General features: G+C 38.8%; 1 protein-coding gene across 3 annotated transcripts in view; it reads left to right on the top strand.

The window, feature by feature from the left end:
• Window positions 1-17,177, top strand: part of LOC126297651 (proto-oncogene tyrosine-protein kinase ROS) — a 514,014-nt gene that overhangs the window by 403,039 nt on the left and 93,798 nt on the right. For all 3 annotated transcript variants that reach the window (XM_049988732.1, XM_049988734.1, XM_049988733.1), the window contains exons 21-25: window positions 3,037-3,242; window positions 7,405-7,515; window positions 7,654-7,847; window positions 12,062-12,256; window positions 15,179-15,393. In XM_049988732.1, coding sequence (XP_049844689.1) covers window positions 3,037-3,242; window positions 7,405-7,515; window positions 7,654-7,847; window positions 12,062-12,256; window positions 15,179-15,393 — 921 coding nt within the window. The remainder of the gene's footprint in view (window positions 1-3,036; window positions 3,243-7,404; window positions 7,516-7,653; window positions 7,848-12,061; window positions 12,257-15,178; window positions 15,394-17,177) is intronic.

Here is a 17,177-nt window from a genome sequence, read left to right as displayed (position 1 = left end):
ATTATCCTTAAATGGTAACAGTCATATATACACAGTGTTTATGGCAACAGTCTAAAAATAAGAGCTGCATCTGATGTTAAATTACCTATTAAACTAATATTTAGAAACTTGTCAACAGGTTAGAAAGAACAATTTAGAAAAGAGGGATTTCTGTTTTGCTAAGCTTTTGAGCCCTGTGGGTAGGAATTGAATATTTTGTTGTCAGCACAGTTGACACCTTAAGAGACCTTGGAATATGTGCTGGTTACTCATCAATTCATAATGACCTGCAATACTATCAGTATTTCATGTGTCTGTGTGGGAAGCAAATAAGTCACACCTCTAAATATTGTCTTTGTTTTATGTATTTGGGTGTACAGTAAATATCGTACTCATGTACAAAAATGTAGTATACATACATGTCATTACTGACACAATGGAGACAATAGAGGATGAGTAGAGATGAAGCAAAACTGTTCTTTAAACCCAACAAAATGTCATAAATATATTTAATTCTGCTTTTTGAATGTCATTTCAGCAGTTATTGGTAACCGATAACCTGTGGCATTAACTGATTTGAATCACATTTTAACTTCAAAGCAAGTATTAATTCTTCCTGGACAATGTTCAAAGATGTAGAACACTCCATTGTAAGTATTTTCTTTTCGCACATCAAGGTTGTGAATGACTCATCTTATCTCCCACTACAAACATATTCCTGCAGAAGGAGAAACCTGCGTATGAAAGCTTTAGAATGTTTAGCATTCTTTTATCTCAAAGGAACAAGTGCATTATTAAATTTGAGTGTGAAAACTGGACAAATCATGCCAAACAGTAATCAAAGGTTATCTGGTGTATAAAACAGAGGAAAAAATGAAAATAAGACTTTATTTTTAATAGAAAAATTAATAATATATGTATTAATAATATATGTGAATCCTTCATTGGCACAAAACCTCTAACTGACATAAATTTGTGTCTGAAAACATTGCCAATATGCACATGCATTATTGCCCATGCAGGCAAAGTCTCAGCTGAATAAATAAGGATAATAATACATCCTATATGGCTACAAATTCCTTCCTGATGTAGTCCTTGCATAAGAAATTCTCTGTTGACTTGCAGTGTTAAATTCAATTACAATCCCAAACTTTCACTGACTGCCTCTGTCATTCTCAAGAGGAGTATAGTTTTCAGCAGTAATGAAGGGGGCACTCATTAGAAACGTAGTATTTTACCCAAAATTGAAGGGGCCAGTTAACCAAAAACTTTTTATCCTGCAGCATATCTTGGAGTACTACATGCCTTTAAGTATAGCCAGTAAAAGTACCTCCAGAGATATTACCACCATTAAATTGATTTGTTTCCACAATGTTCCTGAAATTAAATCATGTTCCAGGTTCTCAAATGAATATACAAGATAAATCCTTGGAAAACTGAGTCTCGATGCATCAGTGAACTGCATTGTACTGGATTTATTCACCATCCAAATTTGATAGCACTGTCTTGAATGTAAAGATACCATTGTGTGCACTGGAGAACCTGGGGGAAACATAATTGGATATCTGATCCAGAGACCATATTTCTTGGAAAGCTCAAACTGATATAAGGGTTACAAGCTTGATTGGCAGTTGAGTTACAATAAACAATAGGTTTAATTGGGCAGTAAAGCCATATAGTGGTGCTGCATAGGATTTGTTGCTTTTGAAAGATGTTGCACTACCTTTGAGAAATGTGTCAGAAGCCTTGGAATTGTTGTGGAGGTGACTTGCTTGCAGTCATCCAGTAGTTAATTCCTTAAAATAATGCTGTATCTAATACCTGATACCCATTCATACTGTACAAAAATATTATTTCAAGAAATAGGCTTCTGATTGCAGTGAGTGAAAGGTACACAATGAGACATTTTCAGTGTCAGGTGTTGCCATTTATCTTTTTTCAAAAGGGTTATGTAATACTGGCAGTATTCAAACCTGTAAATTGCTTTCTATGCTTGAAAGATGAGCTATGTTCCTTAAATGTTTATAATGATCATGCAGTGCTGTCTTCTTCACAGCAGTACTTTTTTTAGTATAGTTATCTATTCAATATTTTTTCATGTTAGTATAACAATGTTTAAGTTTCATTGACATTCTCATAATCTTAAAAATGATGAATTTAGGTCTGCTGACAATTTCTCCTTTTCTGTCATTTACTTTCTCTGTAATAAAGGAAATTTTCCAGAATCAAACTATGGAAAATCCAGGTTGGAATATCAACAATGCAAGAAGTGATAGATTGTTGCTTATTGTAAGGCCAACACATTAAGTCGCAGACAGATACAGTCAAAAGACACGTACGCACAAACTTTTGGCCACAGCCTTCATCATAAAAGTGAAGAGAAACACACACCATTCATTCACACAAGCAAACACACCTCACGCACATGTGATTGCCATCTCCTGCAGCTCAGACCAGATGCCAAATTTGTAGAACATTATTAAAAATTGTAATTTATTTAACTCAGTCTCAATTATTTCACTTTTGTAAGTTAATATAACATTCTTCATTAATGGATGAATTATATTCTGTTTGTTATTGTAAAAGCTGCTTTCTTCTGTAGAATGTGACTTCCTTTTTAGGGAAACTATTCATGTTAAATTCCTTATTTGAATTGCACAATACAAATTAAAATAAGTCAAAAATATTAGGCTACATACTAACCACATGATACAATGATACATTGCTGTAAATGGAATTAAAAACTAGACAGTCTCATTAAAAACATAGTTGTTCAGAGAGGTAGGAAATGGAAGAGTGTTGAAGATATGTTGCAGCTCTTAACTTTACAGACATACCCTGTATCTCTAAGAGTTAAGTGTGTGTTTATTTTCTGTTACTTGAAAAAGGTGGTTTCTGTACTTGTGCATCTACTGGAATTCCCTAATTTGAAGTGAATTCTGAGGAGCTTGTGGTTTACTGTTTGTGTTTAGTAATTAAGGAAAACTCTGCTAAAGTTCTATGTGACTGAATGAAAAATATTTTCCTTTAAAAATCTGTTTTGTACATAATTTTCAGCTTCTGATGCTAAATGGAACTGGTACAAGTATTACCATTGACTGGGTTTCACGACATCTCTACTGGTCAGAGATAGACGATAAGAATATTGGATCTTCAATATATAGCTTAGACCTGAATCAGGTTGAGAAAGGTATTGTCCAACCAAGAAGAGTTGTAAGAAGGCAGAGAATTGTGCTGAAGATTGATGTTCTACCATCAAAAAGGTAACTGTAAACTGAAAATGAACTAAATAAATAAAAGAAAGTAATTCAAAATAGGACTAGCTGTGTAGTTGAGGTAAATATTGTCTGTAACAGATGTACAGTTGTCCCCAGAAGGACATTTTCCTCTTTCAGAGATACACTGTGTTGACAAAAGTCATGGGACACCTCCTAATATCATGCTGGACCTCCTTTTGCCCAATGTAGTGCAGCATCTCAACATAGCATGGACTCAAGAAGTCGTTGGAAGTGCCCTGCAGAAATATTGACCCAAGTTACCTCTGTAGCTATCCATAATTGCAAAAGTGTTACCAGTGCTGGATTTTGTTCACAAACTGATCTCTCAGATGTGTCCCATAAATGTTTGAAAGGATTCATGTCGGGTGATGTGGTGTGGCCAGACCATTCACTTGAATTTTCCAGAATGTTCTGACATGGCACACTGTCATCCATGGAAATTCCATCATTTTTTGGGAACATCAAGCCCATAAATGGCTGGAAGTGGTCTTCAACTAGCTGAACATATCCATTTACAGCCAATGACCAGTTCAGTTTGACCAGAGGACCCAGTTCATTCCATGTAAGCACAGCCCACAAAATTACAGAGCCCCTACCAGCTTTCACAGTGCCTTGTTGACAACTTGTATCCATGGTTTTGTAGTGTCATATGACCAGGTCATGGTTTTCCAGTCATTTAGGGTCCAACTGATATGGTCACATGCCCAGGACAATCACTGCAGTAGATTTCATGCTGTCAGCAAAGGCACTCGTGATGGTCGTCTGCTGCCATAGTCCAATGAAATTAAATTTCACCACACTGTCATAACTGATATGTTTTTTGTTGTCCCACACTGATTTCCCCAGTAATTTCATACAGTGTTGCTTTTTTGTTAGCACTAACAACTCTAAGAAAATGCTGCTGCTTTCCGTGATTAAGTGCTGGCTGATATCCACTGCATTGTCCATGGTGAGAGGTAATACCTGAAATTTGCTATTCTTGGCTCACTCTTGACACCGTAGGTCTTGGAACATTGAATTCCCTTATGATTTCCAAAATGGAATGTCCCATGCATCTAGCACAAACTAACATTCCACATTCAAATTCTATTAATTTTCACCGTGTGGCCATAATCACATTGGACATCTTTTCACATGAATCACCTAAGTAAAAATATCAGTTCCACCAATGCACTGCCCTTTTATACCTTGTGTACACAATACTACTGCCATATGTATATGTGCATATTGCTATCCCACCTCAGTGTAGTTTGCATAGTGCTGTGCTATGAATTCATACATTTACTTGATAACATTCAGGAACTGCAGCTTGACTCACAGTTTACAGTTATGGAACATTGTGGGACAGAGGTGTGCTGGATAAGGCATATACATAATTTTATTCTGTAAAATTTCTGTGAGGAGAAACCAGGTATTTCTGCAGGCAGTGGGATAGTGTCTAAAGGCTACAGCCAATCCCTTGATACAGTAGCTATTTTGTGTGTGTGTGTGTGTGTGTGTGTGTGTGTGTGTGTGTGTGTCATCCTACTGAAATTCTGTAGCAGGGAACAAGGCCAGGAAGTATAGGAAGTCTGGCTACTTGATCCCTTCATTGTACATGCATGCATTTTAAGTCTCCTGAAACAAATACAAGAACTTAATTTGCATTGTATACAATCACATCCCACACTCTAACATCTTATTTTCAAGTAGTTCATTGCATGTCTTATACGTTTTCACTTCTCAGTGAACAGGGCACTTTCACAGATGAATTTTCTTGTCTTCTTCATGTAAGAGGAAGTGGTATTGATTGATGAGCACCTGGTGCACTTATCTGTATCTTTCTAACATGATATATTTTCATAGTTTACTGAAATTAGTGGGCAATATGAACAGTCCAACTAATGTTTCATAATGTGTTTCTGTTTTGATACAGACACCCTGCCTGTCTCTTGCATGTGCTAACATAAATGGTATAAGGTTGCCAGTATTTAGGAGGAGGAGATTAGTGTTAAATGTTCTGTTGACAATGAGGTCATTGGAGATGGAGCACAAACTTGGATTTGGGAAGAATGGAGAAGGAAAGCATCTGTGCCCTTTTTGTGGAACCATCCTGGCATTTGCCTTAAATGATTTAGGAAAGTCAAAGAAAACCTAAATCAGGATGGCCTGACTCGGGTCTGAACTGTCATCCTCCCGAATGTGTGTCTAGGATAATCTTTAGGCAGGCAGTTGGTACTGATGACAGCTTCATTTCATCAGAGTGGTAGGCCTATTTGTATGTGTGTATGCTGTCTCATACATAGTAGGTGAGCATTGGGATTCTGTAAGCAGTTGCAGGATAGGTGGTTTTGTTACAAGGAAATATCATTACTCTGTCAAATATAATATGAAGCAATACTGAAGAGCTCCATGACTTGGATTTGATAACTTAATGCATCACTTCCAAATGAACAGACTATCAACTGAATTTGTGTATGCAATTGGGTTTCAGAAAATAATTTGTGAAATACTTAGTATTTGACATTGCACTCTATTAATTTCTGGGAACTTATGGCCTTGGAAATAAGGCTTATGTGATTATATCTCAGAAGTGGTGAAAAATTTGTACTGCTCTTCGCTGTCACCTATGTTGATGTGGTAGTAATGTCTCCTGATCATTCCAAAAAGTCAAGATGTTAAAACCATTATGCACAGACCTTATACATAAATCCACTTTGTAACAATCATAATAGGTTGGCATCCAATCCCTCCATGAGGAAGCATCCTTTAATGCTCCACATTTATTTTCACTGGGAAGTAAGAATCTATTCTCAATTCCAGAAGACTCATGCTTTACCTGCGGTTCTGTTGTTACCATTTCTCTATCTCTCTGATGTATCAGTCATACTTATGTCTGTAAATATGATATCATTACTTTGATGTCATAACTTTGCTTTAAATGTGTCTCATTTTCAGACAATCCTTCAATAAGAGCGACTGGTCGTTCTTATGTCATACTTCCTCTTTTCACTCCACCAATCAGTTGCACATTCTTGTTAGACTGACATGGACAGATTCTACAATTTCCTGTACAGGAACTGTGGCATATATAATCAAGAATTTGATATAATGTCAATCGTGTGGCTATCTTATCACAGTAATCATACTCAGACATTAAATGGAGGACATAGATGGGCAATGTTCAATATATAAAATATCTTACCAAGATTTGTTCAAGAGAGTTTTATCAAATGTCTCACTATATGTATATACTTGCAAAATGTTGTTACATCTCATGAATTCAGTACCTCTTGTGTTGTGCAATGGTCTTAGCATGGGATGACATGTGTTACTTACTTCCTGTTCTTTCTGAAAAATTCATATCTTACACGGCTGCTGCTGTAGTCTTCGGCCCACACAGACAATTGAATATAAATGGTGACTATATTAGTGATCAATGTAAACAGTAAAACCTTTCTCTAAATGTTCAAAAGTGCTGTGAAACTATATCTTTTGTCATAGCATGCCCTTAATCTCAGTTTGTACTGTTTATTTTATTCAGATGGAAGTGAGCAATCAATCATATATTGTCTCCACAAAATCAGTTTTACTGAACAGAGTAAAATAGAGAAAAGTAGTCATCAATACATCATATGAGTTCTGAATCTGCAGTTCTATGTTTCTTATGCAGTAATGGTGGTTATGTAGACAGCTCAACAAACTATCCCATATCATTTTCCCTGCTTACAAGAATGTATTCATGTAATTTACAGAAAAATAGCTTTTTTAGAGTAAATTACATGATGATCTGGATAATAACTGAGAATGCTAAATCCACAACATTGTGGGCATGTCTTCATTAATAAATAATTCATAAATTTGATAATGGATATCTAAATTCTGTAGAATGATATAGCCTTATGTTAATAAGAGATGAATACTTTTCACTTGGCTACATCTACAGTTTTGCATCTACAAAGTTGAGTAGAACCACAGATAAAGCCAAATACGTTTAAGATGTTTTGAAAGAGAGACTAAAAGGTATTCTCACTAATTGCAGTGGCTAAGAAACTTACTTATTTAACCAGAAGGTACTGATAGTTTGGTGTAGTTATTTCTTACTTATTATTAATACAACTTAATAGACATTGTGCACAGTACTTATTACACTTTCTTCTGTTGGCAGTTCACTCTACTGGATTGAGATTAACAGGAGTTCTATCAGCAGTCTCATGAGAAGTCGAGTAGATGGAACCCATGTTGAACCATTCTTTTCAGTGAATAAAAAGAGAAGGAGGTTAGAAGAACTATAATATATGAAATTCTCATATTGTAATCTGGACCTATTCAAGCTCTCAAAATAACTATCATTAAATTTGCTATGCATCCTTCATTTATTGCTACAACATGAGTTGTTTATTCATTTTACTTGCAGGAGGCAGAATTTTCGGAGTGATTACTGTAACTGTTCTGGTAATCCTATTTTGGGGAAAGCAATGACAGTTGATCCAGCAGACTTCATAAATCCAAAAATCTTTTGGGTGGATGGTTGGCAAAACCAGATATTTACATCAGATATTGATGGCTGTAATTGCACAGTAATTGTGAATGCCACACATGGAAAAGCAGGTATGTCTTTTTTTCCTTATTTTCTTAGCAGAACAGCTAACACTAATGTAAAAATTATGTGTGCAACACTCCATAAGTGGTGCCTGGACACAAGGAAATGTAATTTGTTCATTTCATTGTATAAAATTTTCAAATTCTTTGACTTGTACAGGAGACATCTCATGATAGACACTGATATATTTTTATCAGAGCTATACAAAAATTTTACAAACCTTATTGTGATACAGCTCCACATGGTCTACAATTTCAAACTGTGAAATTTTCATCCATGAATTCTTCAAAAAAGTAACAGCACTTTTCTACTAGAGGAGTGGAGAACAATCTTTTCAGTCAATCAAGCTGCATGTTGTAATGAGCATGGATAAGCCAAATTGTTATGACCATTGCCTACCTCAAGACTGAATGACACCTGGTGACAGTTTGGGCATGTTACATGATAAGGGAAGTACATAACACACAGCAGAGATGAATGGGGAGTAATTCTGGGAATGTAATAGCTGCAAATAGATTAATCCACTGAAATAAGCAACTTTGAGAGTTGGTATTTTTTTTTGGTCTGGCAACTTGGAATGACTGTTTTGGAAGTAGCAGAGCTGGTCAGCAGTTCAGGCGTTACTATTGTGAACATCTATGGAAAGTGGTTACAGGATGGTGAAACCACAAGTTCTTGACAAAGTGTTGGATGTCAAGACCTCATCAGAGAACATGGAGGTCAAAGGCTTGTGTGCCCTGTAAAACTGGGTAGATGGTGATCAGTGACAGATCTAATTATGGTATAGAATTCTAGAGGAGGCATAAGTGGTTTTGAGCAAACCATTCAGTGCAAATTGGTGAACATGGGACTCTGCAGCAGATGATGTGTAAATGTTCCCATGTTGATCCAATAACATCAGCCTTTAAAATTGCAGTGAACATGGGATCATCAAATTTGGTCCATGGATCAATGGAAATGTGTTAATTGTTGGGTGACTCTTGTTTGTTGTTACATGGGGTCAAGTGGTTGTGTCTAGATATGCCATCATCCAGACAAAGAGCTGCTTGAAACATGCACTTTGCCACATTTTCAGGCTGGTGAAGGCTGTGTTATGGTGTGAGGGATGTTCACCTGGGCTTCTTTGTGACCAATGATAGTAATTGAAGACACCTTGACAGCAGTGGACTACATGAAAATTATTGCAGTCCATCTGCTTCCCTTCATGCGTTATGTCTCCCAAGATGGTGATGGAATCTTCTAGCAGGATAACTGCCACATCACAAGACCAGAAACATGCTACAGTGGTTTGAGGAGCATGACAGTGAATTCACATTGACATCTTGACCGTAACATTTGCCTCAAATGAACCTTGTGAAATATATTTGGGACACTATCGACTGCCAGCTCCGTGCCCGCAAACCACCAGCCCATAATTTATGGGAATTTTGCGGAACCACTCGGAACTTTAATCTTGATGGTAGAATGAGGATTTATATCTGGGACACTGTCAGATGTCAACTCCATGCCTATATACCACCAGCCCATAATTTACAGGAATGTTGAGGAAGGATGGGAGGAGGGGGATTTAAACTTCATTATTCTTGAAACAAGTCCAGTGCCTTCACTATTGCATCTCCTTATTAGGTATAATTTAGAAGAAGAGGAATGAACTTTCATGTTCATTTCAACTTTTGGACTATACTTACGTGTCCTTTATAAAGATCAACAATAGGACAGTCAGTGATTGCTTGCTTAACATCATGGATTGCTTTACTCATTCATTTGTTGCTGTACTACCACACAATGATACCCAACCGAAATTTTTGTATAATTCTTAATTTGGTATCAGTTTCAGCTTTTTCTTTTTTTCAAATTTAAACAAAACTGCAAATACTCTTCTCGGGTTTGCCGCCGGATTGTATTGCGTAACTCGCACAATATTTCGTCGATGCAACTGCTCGACATCATCAGGTGGAGGTAGCTGCTGTTATCACTGCTACAAGGTGCTACTGATGATAATCGCACGGCGGCGACGGAATTTATCATGCCGGGAGCAGGCAATACGCGTGCGCGGGAAGACGCTCGTAGTTGGAGGAAAGCGGCGCTCCTGGTGCCCCCTGCTGGGAGCCGCAGAAAGGACATCCGTGCGTGCGCTGTGGGCAATGACTGTGCTGTCGGACGCTCCTGTGTTTAAAGTCCGAACTAAACCTCAGTTGCGTGTTTCGTCACTTGACGGATCGGAAGTTCTTGTTTCCCTTTTCTTCGATTTAATGGCCAAACATCTTGCTACACTGTTGGGTCCTCTCGTAGGCAAGTGTGATCACCACATCCGGAATTCAGAGGACTTCATAGAACGCCTGAAGTCACTTAAGCTACAAGCGTCGGATATTTTAGTTAGTTTTGACGTTATATCTTTGTTTACGAAAGTGCCTCTGCAGGAATCGTTAGAGCTTATCAGCAACCAGTTTGAGAGAGACATGGTGGCATTATTTAAACATGTGCTTACCTCAACCTATTTCTCATTCAATGACCAGTACTTTTAACAAGTGGACGGTGTTGCCATGGGAAGTTCTCTATCTCCCATGGTGGCCAACTATTTTATGGAAGACTTCGAGGAAAAAGCACTGCAGTCAGCAAGTCTCAAACCTTCTTGTTTCTGGCGGTATGTAGACGATACCTTTGTGGTGTGGCCCCACGGAATGGAAACAGTACCTGTGTTTCTCCGGCATCTGAATTCGCTCCATCCCAACATTCAGTTCACCATGGAAGTGGAAAGGGATGGCACCTTACCATTCCTCGATGTTTTAGTCAGGAGAAAAGCGGATGGTACACTGGGACACAGCGTCTACCGCAAATCAACTCATACGGAGCTATATTTGCAGGCGACAAGTTGCCATCACCCTGCGCAACGCGGTAGTGTCCTACGCTCTTTGGTGCATAGAGCACATGTAGTCTCAGATGCCGACAGTCTACCTGGTGAGCTACAACACCTGAGAACGGTATTCCAACAGAATGGCTATTCCAATAGGCAGGTACGCCACGCATTCCGTTCCAAGCAAATTCGAAGCAGGGATGTAAATGAAGATGAGGAGGCACCCACTGCAACAGCGTTCTTGCCCTATTTTGGCGGCATGTCTTCGAGAATAGAAAGAATCCTCAAAAAGCACGATATCAAGTGTGTATTTCGGCCACCAGCAAAATTGAGGAATTTATTGTGCTCGGTCAAAGACGATCTTGGCCTTAGGAAACGTGGTGTGTATAAAATCCCATGCCAATGTGGAAAATCTTACATTGGACAGACATGCCGAACCGTGCAAGAACGTTGCGTCGAACACCATCGTCACACATGCCTGGGGCAACCTGATAAATCAGCGGTAGCGGAGCATTGCCTGGACACGGGACATCGTATGCTGTACAAACAGACGGAAATTTTATCCCCAGCGTCATCTTTCTGGGACTGTGTTGTTAAGGAGGCCATACATATCCGAACAGCTGACAATCTTATCAACAGGGATGCAGGGTTCCAGCTAAGTGCCACCTGGAATCCAGCACTGGCTGCCATTAAATCGAAGAAAAGGGAAACAAGAACTTCCGATCCGTCAAGTGACGAAACACGCAACTGAGGTTTAGTTCGGACTTTAACTACAGGAGCGTCCGGCAGCACAGTCATTGCCCACAGCGCACGCACGGATGTCCTTTCTGCGGCTCCCAGCAGGGGGCACCAGGAGCGCCGCTTTCCTCCAACTACGAGCGTCTTCCCGCGCACGCGTATTGCCTGCTCCCGGCATGATAAATTCCGTCGCCGCCGTGCGATTATCATCAGTAGCACCTTGTAGCAGTGATAACAGCAGCTACCACCACCTGATGATGTCGAGCAGTTGCATCGACGAAATATTGTGCGAGTTACACAATACAATCCGGCGGCAAACCCGAGAAGAGTATTTGCAGCAGATCCGTCGGGAAAGCATGAAAAGTCACAACTTAAACAAAACTGTTTGCATATCCATTTTTCCACAGCTTCAGACATTTCAAAATTTTCAAAAATAGTAAGTACAGTGTAAGAATAGCAGTAAAAAGTAATAAGAAATTCACGTAATTGGAATGCTGCTATGTTACAAATACTTGTTGGAATACTCAACAAGAGGCACCTTGTGTAAAGTGTATAACTCATTTTGCAAGTAGTTTGACCATGCTACTTATCTAATAAACATGTTTTTTTTTCATTTTCCTCAATGAAAAGGACTGCCACCAACATCATTGACTGTGGATCATAAGTTTGTATACTGGTCTAATGCAACTGAAGGGCGAGTGTACTCTGCTGTTAAAGATTTGGATGATTTGACAAGGGCAGCTACAACTGACAAAGTAAAATCAGTTGATATGTTTGGTGTCCAGCAAATAATTGCCCTTGGATCTCATTTGCAACCATTTCCATGTAAGTACAACAAAAAGAACACTTAATTTTCATACTTTGCATTGATTATGATTTGGTTTAAATACACTGCTTGACACAAAAAGTAAAGAACTCAAAAGGGAGAAAGAAATCGAATGAAGCTTCATAAGTTGAGAGGGAATGTGATGTTATTTTAGTGATTTTAAAACTGTATTAAATTTATGAAGAACCTGGCAGTATGAGCCCACTTATCACTATGAAATTGCACACCTTGGTCTAGATGCATGCACTGATTCAGTTGGGATGGGTATCATAAATCCATTGTATAATCTTCTGAGGTTAGCTGGCCCACAACTGTTGTAACTGGTTCTTGAAATCCTGGACGCTGTCACTGAGATGAAGCTTACATCAGGGACATATCTGGGGATCTTGCTGGCTTCAGCAGTACCTCAACATACTGCACACAGTTCATAGACACAGATGTCTTGTGGACAAGCACTGTCCTGTTGAAAAATGGCATCACAATACTGTCACATGGATGACACGTGATGACACAAGATGTCCATGACATACTGCTGTGCCGTCAGAGTTCCCTCAAGCACTACCAGTAATGACTTGAATTTGTACCTGATGGCTTCCCACACTATGACACCTGAAGTAACACCACTATGCTTCTCCAAAGCATACTGGCACCTCTCCCCAGCTCACTCCCATGCTTGCCAACAACAGACATCTGTGGGGTAGTGCAGAATGATGATTCATCACTGATGCCATTCATCAGCAATCCATGCTTCCCAGTCATGGTACCACTGCAAATACAGTCATTTGTGTTGCGGTGTTAACGTCAACCTACACGTGGGATGGTAATTCCCTAGTCCAGCTTCTTCTATTATCTGACTAATGGTTCAGGGTGTTACAGAATGTTATAGGGAGTCCATTACTTGTGAACAGATTATGATGTTCTTCTTTCTATGCAGTCCAACATTGGGCCACTGTCACATCCAAATGCTCCACAGATCTAGATACTGTGCAATTTGACCTGTGAACAAAATGGAGATCCACAATGAGGCCCCTTTCAAATTCTGTCAGGTGCTGGAAATATTGACTCATATGAGTACACGGCATCTCCACATCCTTCACAATGACTACTGAGCATCTGACACACTAATGTGCCCTGGTGCCCATCATTGACATATGCACCAGTGGTGTGTATGTATATGAAGTGACATTGACATCTGAACACATCTTCTGTGTGCTTCACTTTTGCTGTCAGGCATTGTAATTACATTGTAGACCATTTGAAAAATAACAACTAACTATTTCTCTTATATGGCACTGATATTACATGTAGAGTTGCAGTATAAACATCCAAATTGTTATTAAAGTCGTTACCAACATTTACATGTGTAACTGGTTCACACAGAGTAAATAGATGTAACTATGTTTGGTTCATGTGGCGTAAGTAGATATAACTATGTTGATGAATATGAGTCCTTGAAATGCATTCACAATGTACCACAGAAGAAACAGTAAGTATGAGTATAAAAATTGTACAGAATCATAAAGAAAATTAGCAAATGAACCAGTCTATAGCCATACAGACTGGACAAGTGTTAGAAGTTAGCTAAAATGAATAGGAAAGGGAAGGAAAAGAACTTACCTGTTAGAAGCCCCATACAAGGCATTTATCATATAAAATGTTGCAATATAAAATAATAAGCAATTTGAGGGAAAGGAGACTTGTACAAGATGCTTCAGACATTGCCACTAGGAGGCAAGTTATGTCTCTGTGACAAGAAAAAACTATGGAAAACTAGTGATAAGAGTCTGAAGAATGTGAAGGGGGCTGACTGAAATGTGCTAAATGTGACACTAAACAAAATGTGTTGGAAAGTGCTGCATATGGACAAATGGACAGGATGCAACATAGGAATGTGAGACAAAACATTTGGCCATGAAAGCTGTGGTATTAGGGATGGGTCGCAGTAGGCTGCTTGATAAAGGATTTATCCTACATATCTGTTTGAATGTATTACTAAACTTGCTTACTTTCGTCATCAATGTGCAGTCATTATATTTTATGTAAAATTTTGGGAAACAAGTCAACTACCTTATCAGCTAAGTAACCAGTGTAGTTTCATATGTAAATGTACTATCTTCTGGACTCCAGATCATATAACATACAATGTACTGTATGTACGTGAAAAACTACTCTCTCCCTCACATTTGGGAACTAAGGGGGTGCATAAGTTAGAACAAATTTGCGATTGCAAAACCAAGGTTGACACCAAGTTGATTGTCAAAATCACAGTAGTAATGGAGAATTATGACACAAGTAACGTGAGCCTAAATTAGTATAGATGAAAAAAGCCATAATTGGCTTACACAGTAACATGCACACCAACAATGTTCCAAAATCAAAATGCAGGTACAAAAAGTGCTGTAGTGGCTGCTTTTGAGTCTTGGTGAACCTATGGTTTCAGTAAAAAAATATCAACTGGTTGATATGTCTGCCATGCTGGATAACTATTTCTGATAAAGGACTGACTTCCATCCCCATAACATTGCCATACACCCTATAGTTGCAATGCCAAAACCAAAAATAGGAGCCATACAAATTCCCTGAGTCTGTCTTCATATTGCTGGAGTGCCAGAATATTAGAGTTTATGCAGTCTGAACTGAGGAATGTGTATCATGTGGGGATGTTGTGACCTGTGCAGTGTTCCCTGTATAATTCTGTTGTAAATTACACTTGTGCTAAATTCATTCTCTATGTTATCCCAGAATGTAAAATTTGTGTATTGGATTCACATAACATATGATTATGTTGCTGTGAATAGCTGATATATTCATCTAGCACTTTAAAAAATCTAATTAAGGAGTTATTTTAATAGCCCATTATTGTCATTATCAAACTGTATGACATGTATTTCAGTTAACATTGTTGTGTTTATATCTCGCAGCTCCAGAATGTTTAGTTCCCATGCAAACAATGCACATGGTGAAGTTAATTAATAGTACAGATAAAACACTGAAGTTAGAACTCCCAAAGCCAGACAGATACCCTCACTGTGAAAATACCTCTCTGGCAACAATTGAATACACAGTGTACTATGGACTGGTGACTGATGACGGAACCTCCGATTGCAGAAAACATTTATCTCGTTGTTGGAAAGTGGTATGTATAACTATTGCACATAAGTTATTTCTGTAAAGTTTCTTAATGAAATGTATGGTGCATGACATGTCTTGTAATGCCATAGAACTCAAGTCAGTTTACACTGATGAGCCAAAATAATACACTTACTGCTCACCACAGGATTGAATGTATACCACCTGGTAGCATTGCAGGAACTTGATGCAGCAAGGAAAGTATACAGGGTAGTCCATTGATAGTGACTGGGCCAAATATCTGATGAAATAAGCATAAAATGAAAAAAACTATGAAACTCATCTAGCTTGAAGGGGGAAAGCAGATGGTGCTATGGTTGGCCCGCTAGATGGCGCTGCCATAGGTCAAACGGATATCAAATGCATTTTTTAAAAATAGGAACCCCCATTTTTTATAACATATTCATGTAGTAAGTAAATAAATATGAATGTTTTAGTTGGAACACTTTTTTCGCTTTGTGGTAGATGGCGCTGTAATAGTCACAAATGTATAAGTACGTGGTATCACATAACATTCTGCCAGTGCGGACGGTATTTAGTGATACATTACTCATGTTAAAATGGACTGTTTACCAATTATGGAAAAGATTGATATTGTGTTGATGTATGGCTATTGTGATCAAAATGACCAACGGGCATGTGCTATGTATGCTGCTCGGTATCCTGGACGACATCATCCAAGTGTCCTGACCGTTCGCTGGATAGTTACATTATTTAAGGAAACAGGACATGTTCAGCCACATGTGAAACGTCAACCATGACCTGCAACAAATGATGATGCCCAAGTAGGTGTTTAATTTTGTCATGGCTAATCCGCACATCAGTAGCAGACAAATTACATGAGAATCAGGAATCTGAAAAACGTCGGTGCTGAGAATCGATTGCACCTGTGCCATGTTTCTATGCACCAGGAATTGCATGGTGATGACTTTGAATCTCGTGTACAGGTCTGACACTGGGCACAAGAGAAATTACGGGACGATGGCAGATTTTTTGCACATGTTCTATTTAGCGACGAAGCATCATTCACCAACAGGGGTAATGTTGACTGGCATAATATGCACTACTGGGCAATGGAAAATCCATGATGGTTGTGACAAGTGGAACATCAGTGACCTTGGCAGGTTAATGTATGGTGCAGCATTATGGGAGGAAAGATAATTGGCCCCCATTTTATTCATGGCAATCTAAATGGTGCAATGTATGCTGATTTCCTGCGTAATGTTCTACTGATGTTACTACAAGATGTTTACTGCATGACAGAATGGCAATGTACTTCCAACATGATGGATGTCCGGCACATAGCTCGTGTATGGTTGAAGTGGTATTGAACAGCATATTTCATGACAGGTGGATTGGTTGTCAAAGCACCATACCATGGCCCACACGTTCATCAGATCTGACATCCCCGGATTTCTTTCTTTGGGGAAAGTTGAAGGATATTTGACCCGGTCACGATCAATGGACCACCCTGTATATAAGCATAGCAGAGGCGAATGGGGAATCATTCAAGTGCTGCTAAAGGCCACAAATGAGAGATTCCCTTGATGTAAGTGGCTTTTACAAAGGGCTTATGGCCCAGCACCTGTGAATGAAGGAAGTGGGAAAGCTGGTTGGCTGTTCATGTGCTATTAATATGATAATCTGCAAAAAGTGGTTGAAAGATGGTGAAACTCTGAGGAGGTGGCAAGGTGTTAGATGTTCGTGCCTCATCATGCAACAGGGAAGTCAGAGGCTTGCCTGTTCTGTAAAAAAAGGTTAAGTGATAATCTGTAGCAGATCTCACAAAAC

Source organism: Schistocerca gregaria, chromosome X (genome assembly GCF_023897955.1).
Source record: "Schistocerca gregaria isolate iqSchGreg1 chromosome X, iqSchGreg1.2, whole genome shotgun sequence".
In the NCBI taxonomy this organism is placed as follows: domain Eukaryota; kingdom Metazoa; phylum Arthropoda; class Insecta; order Orthoptera; family Acrididae; genus Schistocerca; species Schistocerca gregaria.
This window is presented reverse-complemented; position numbering and strand designations above follow the sequence as displayed.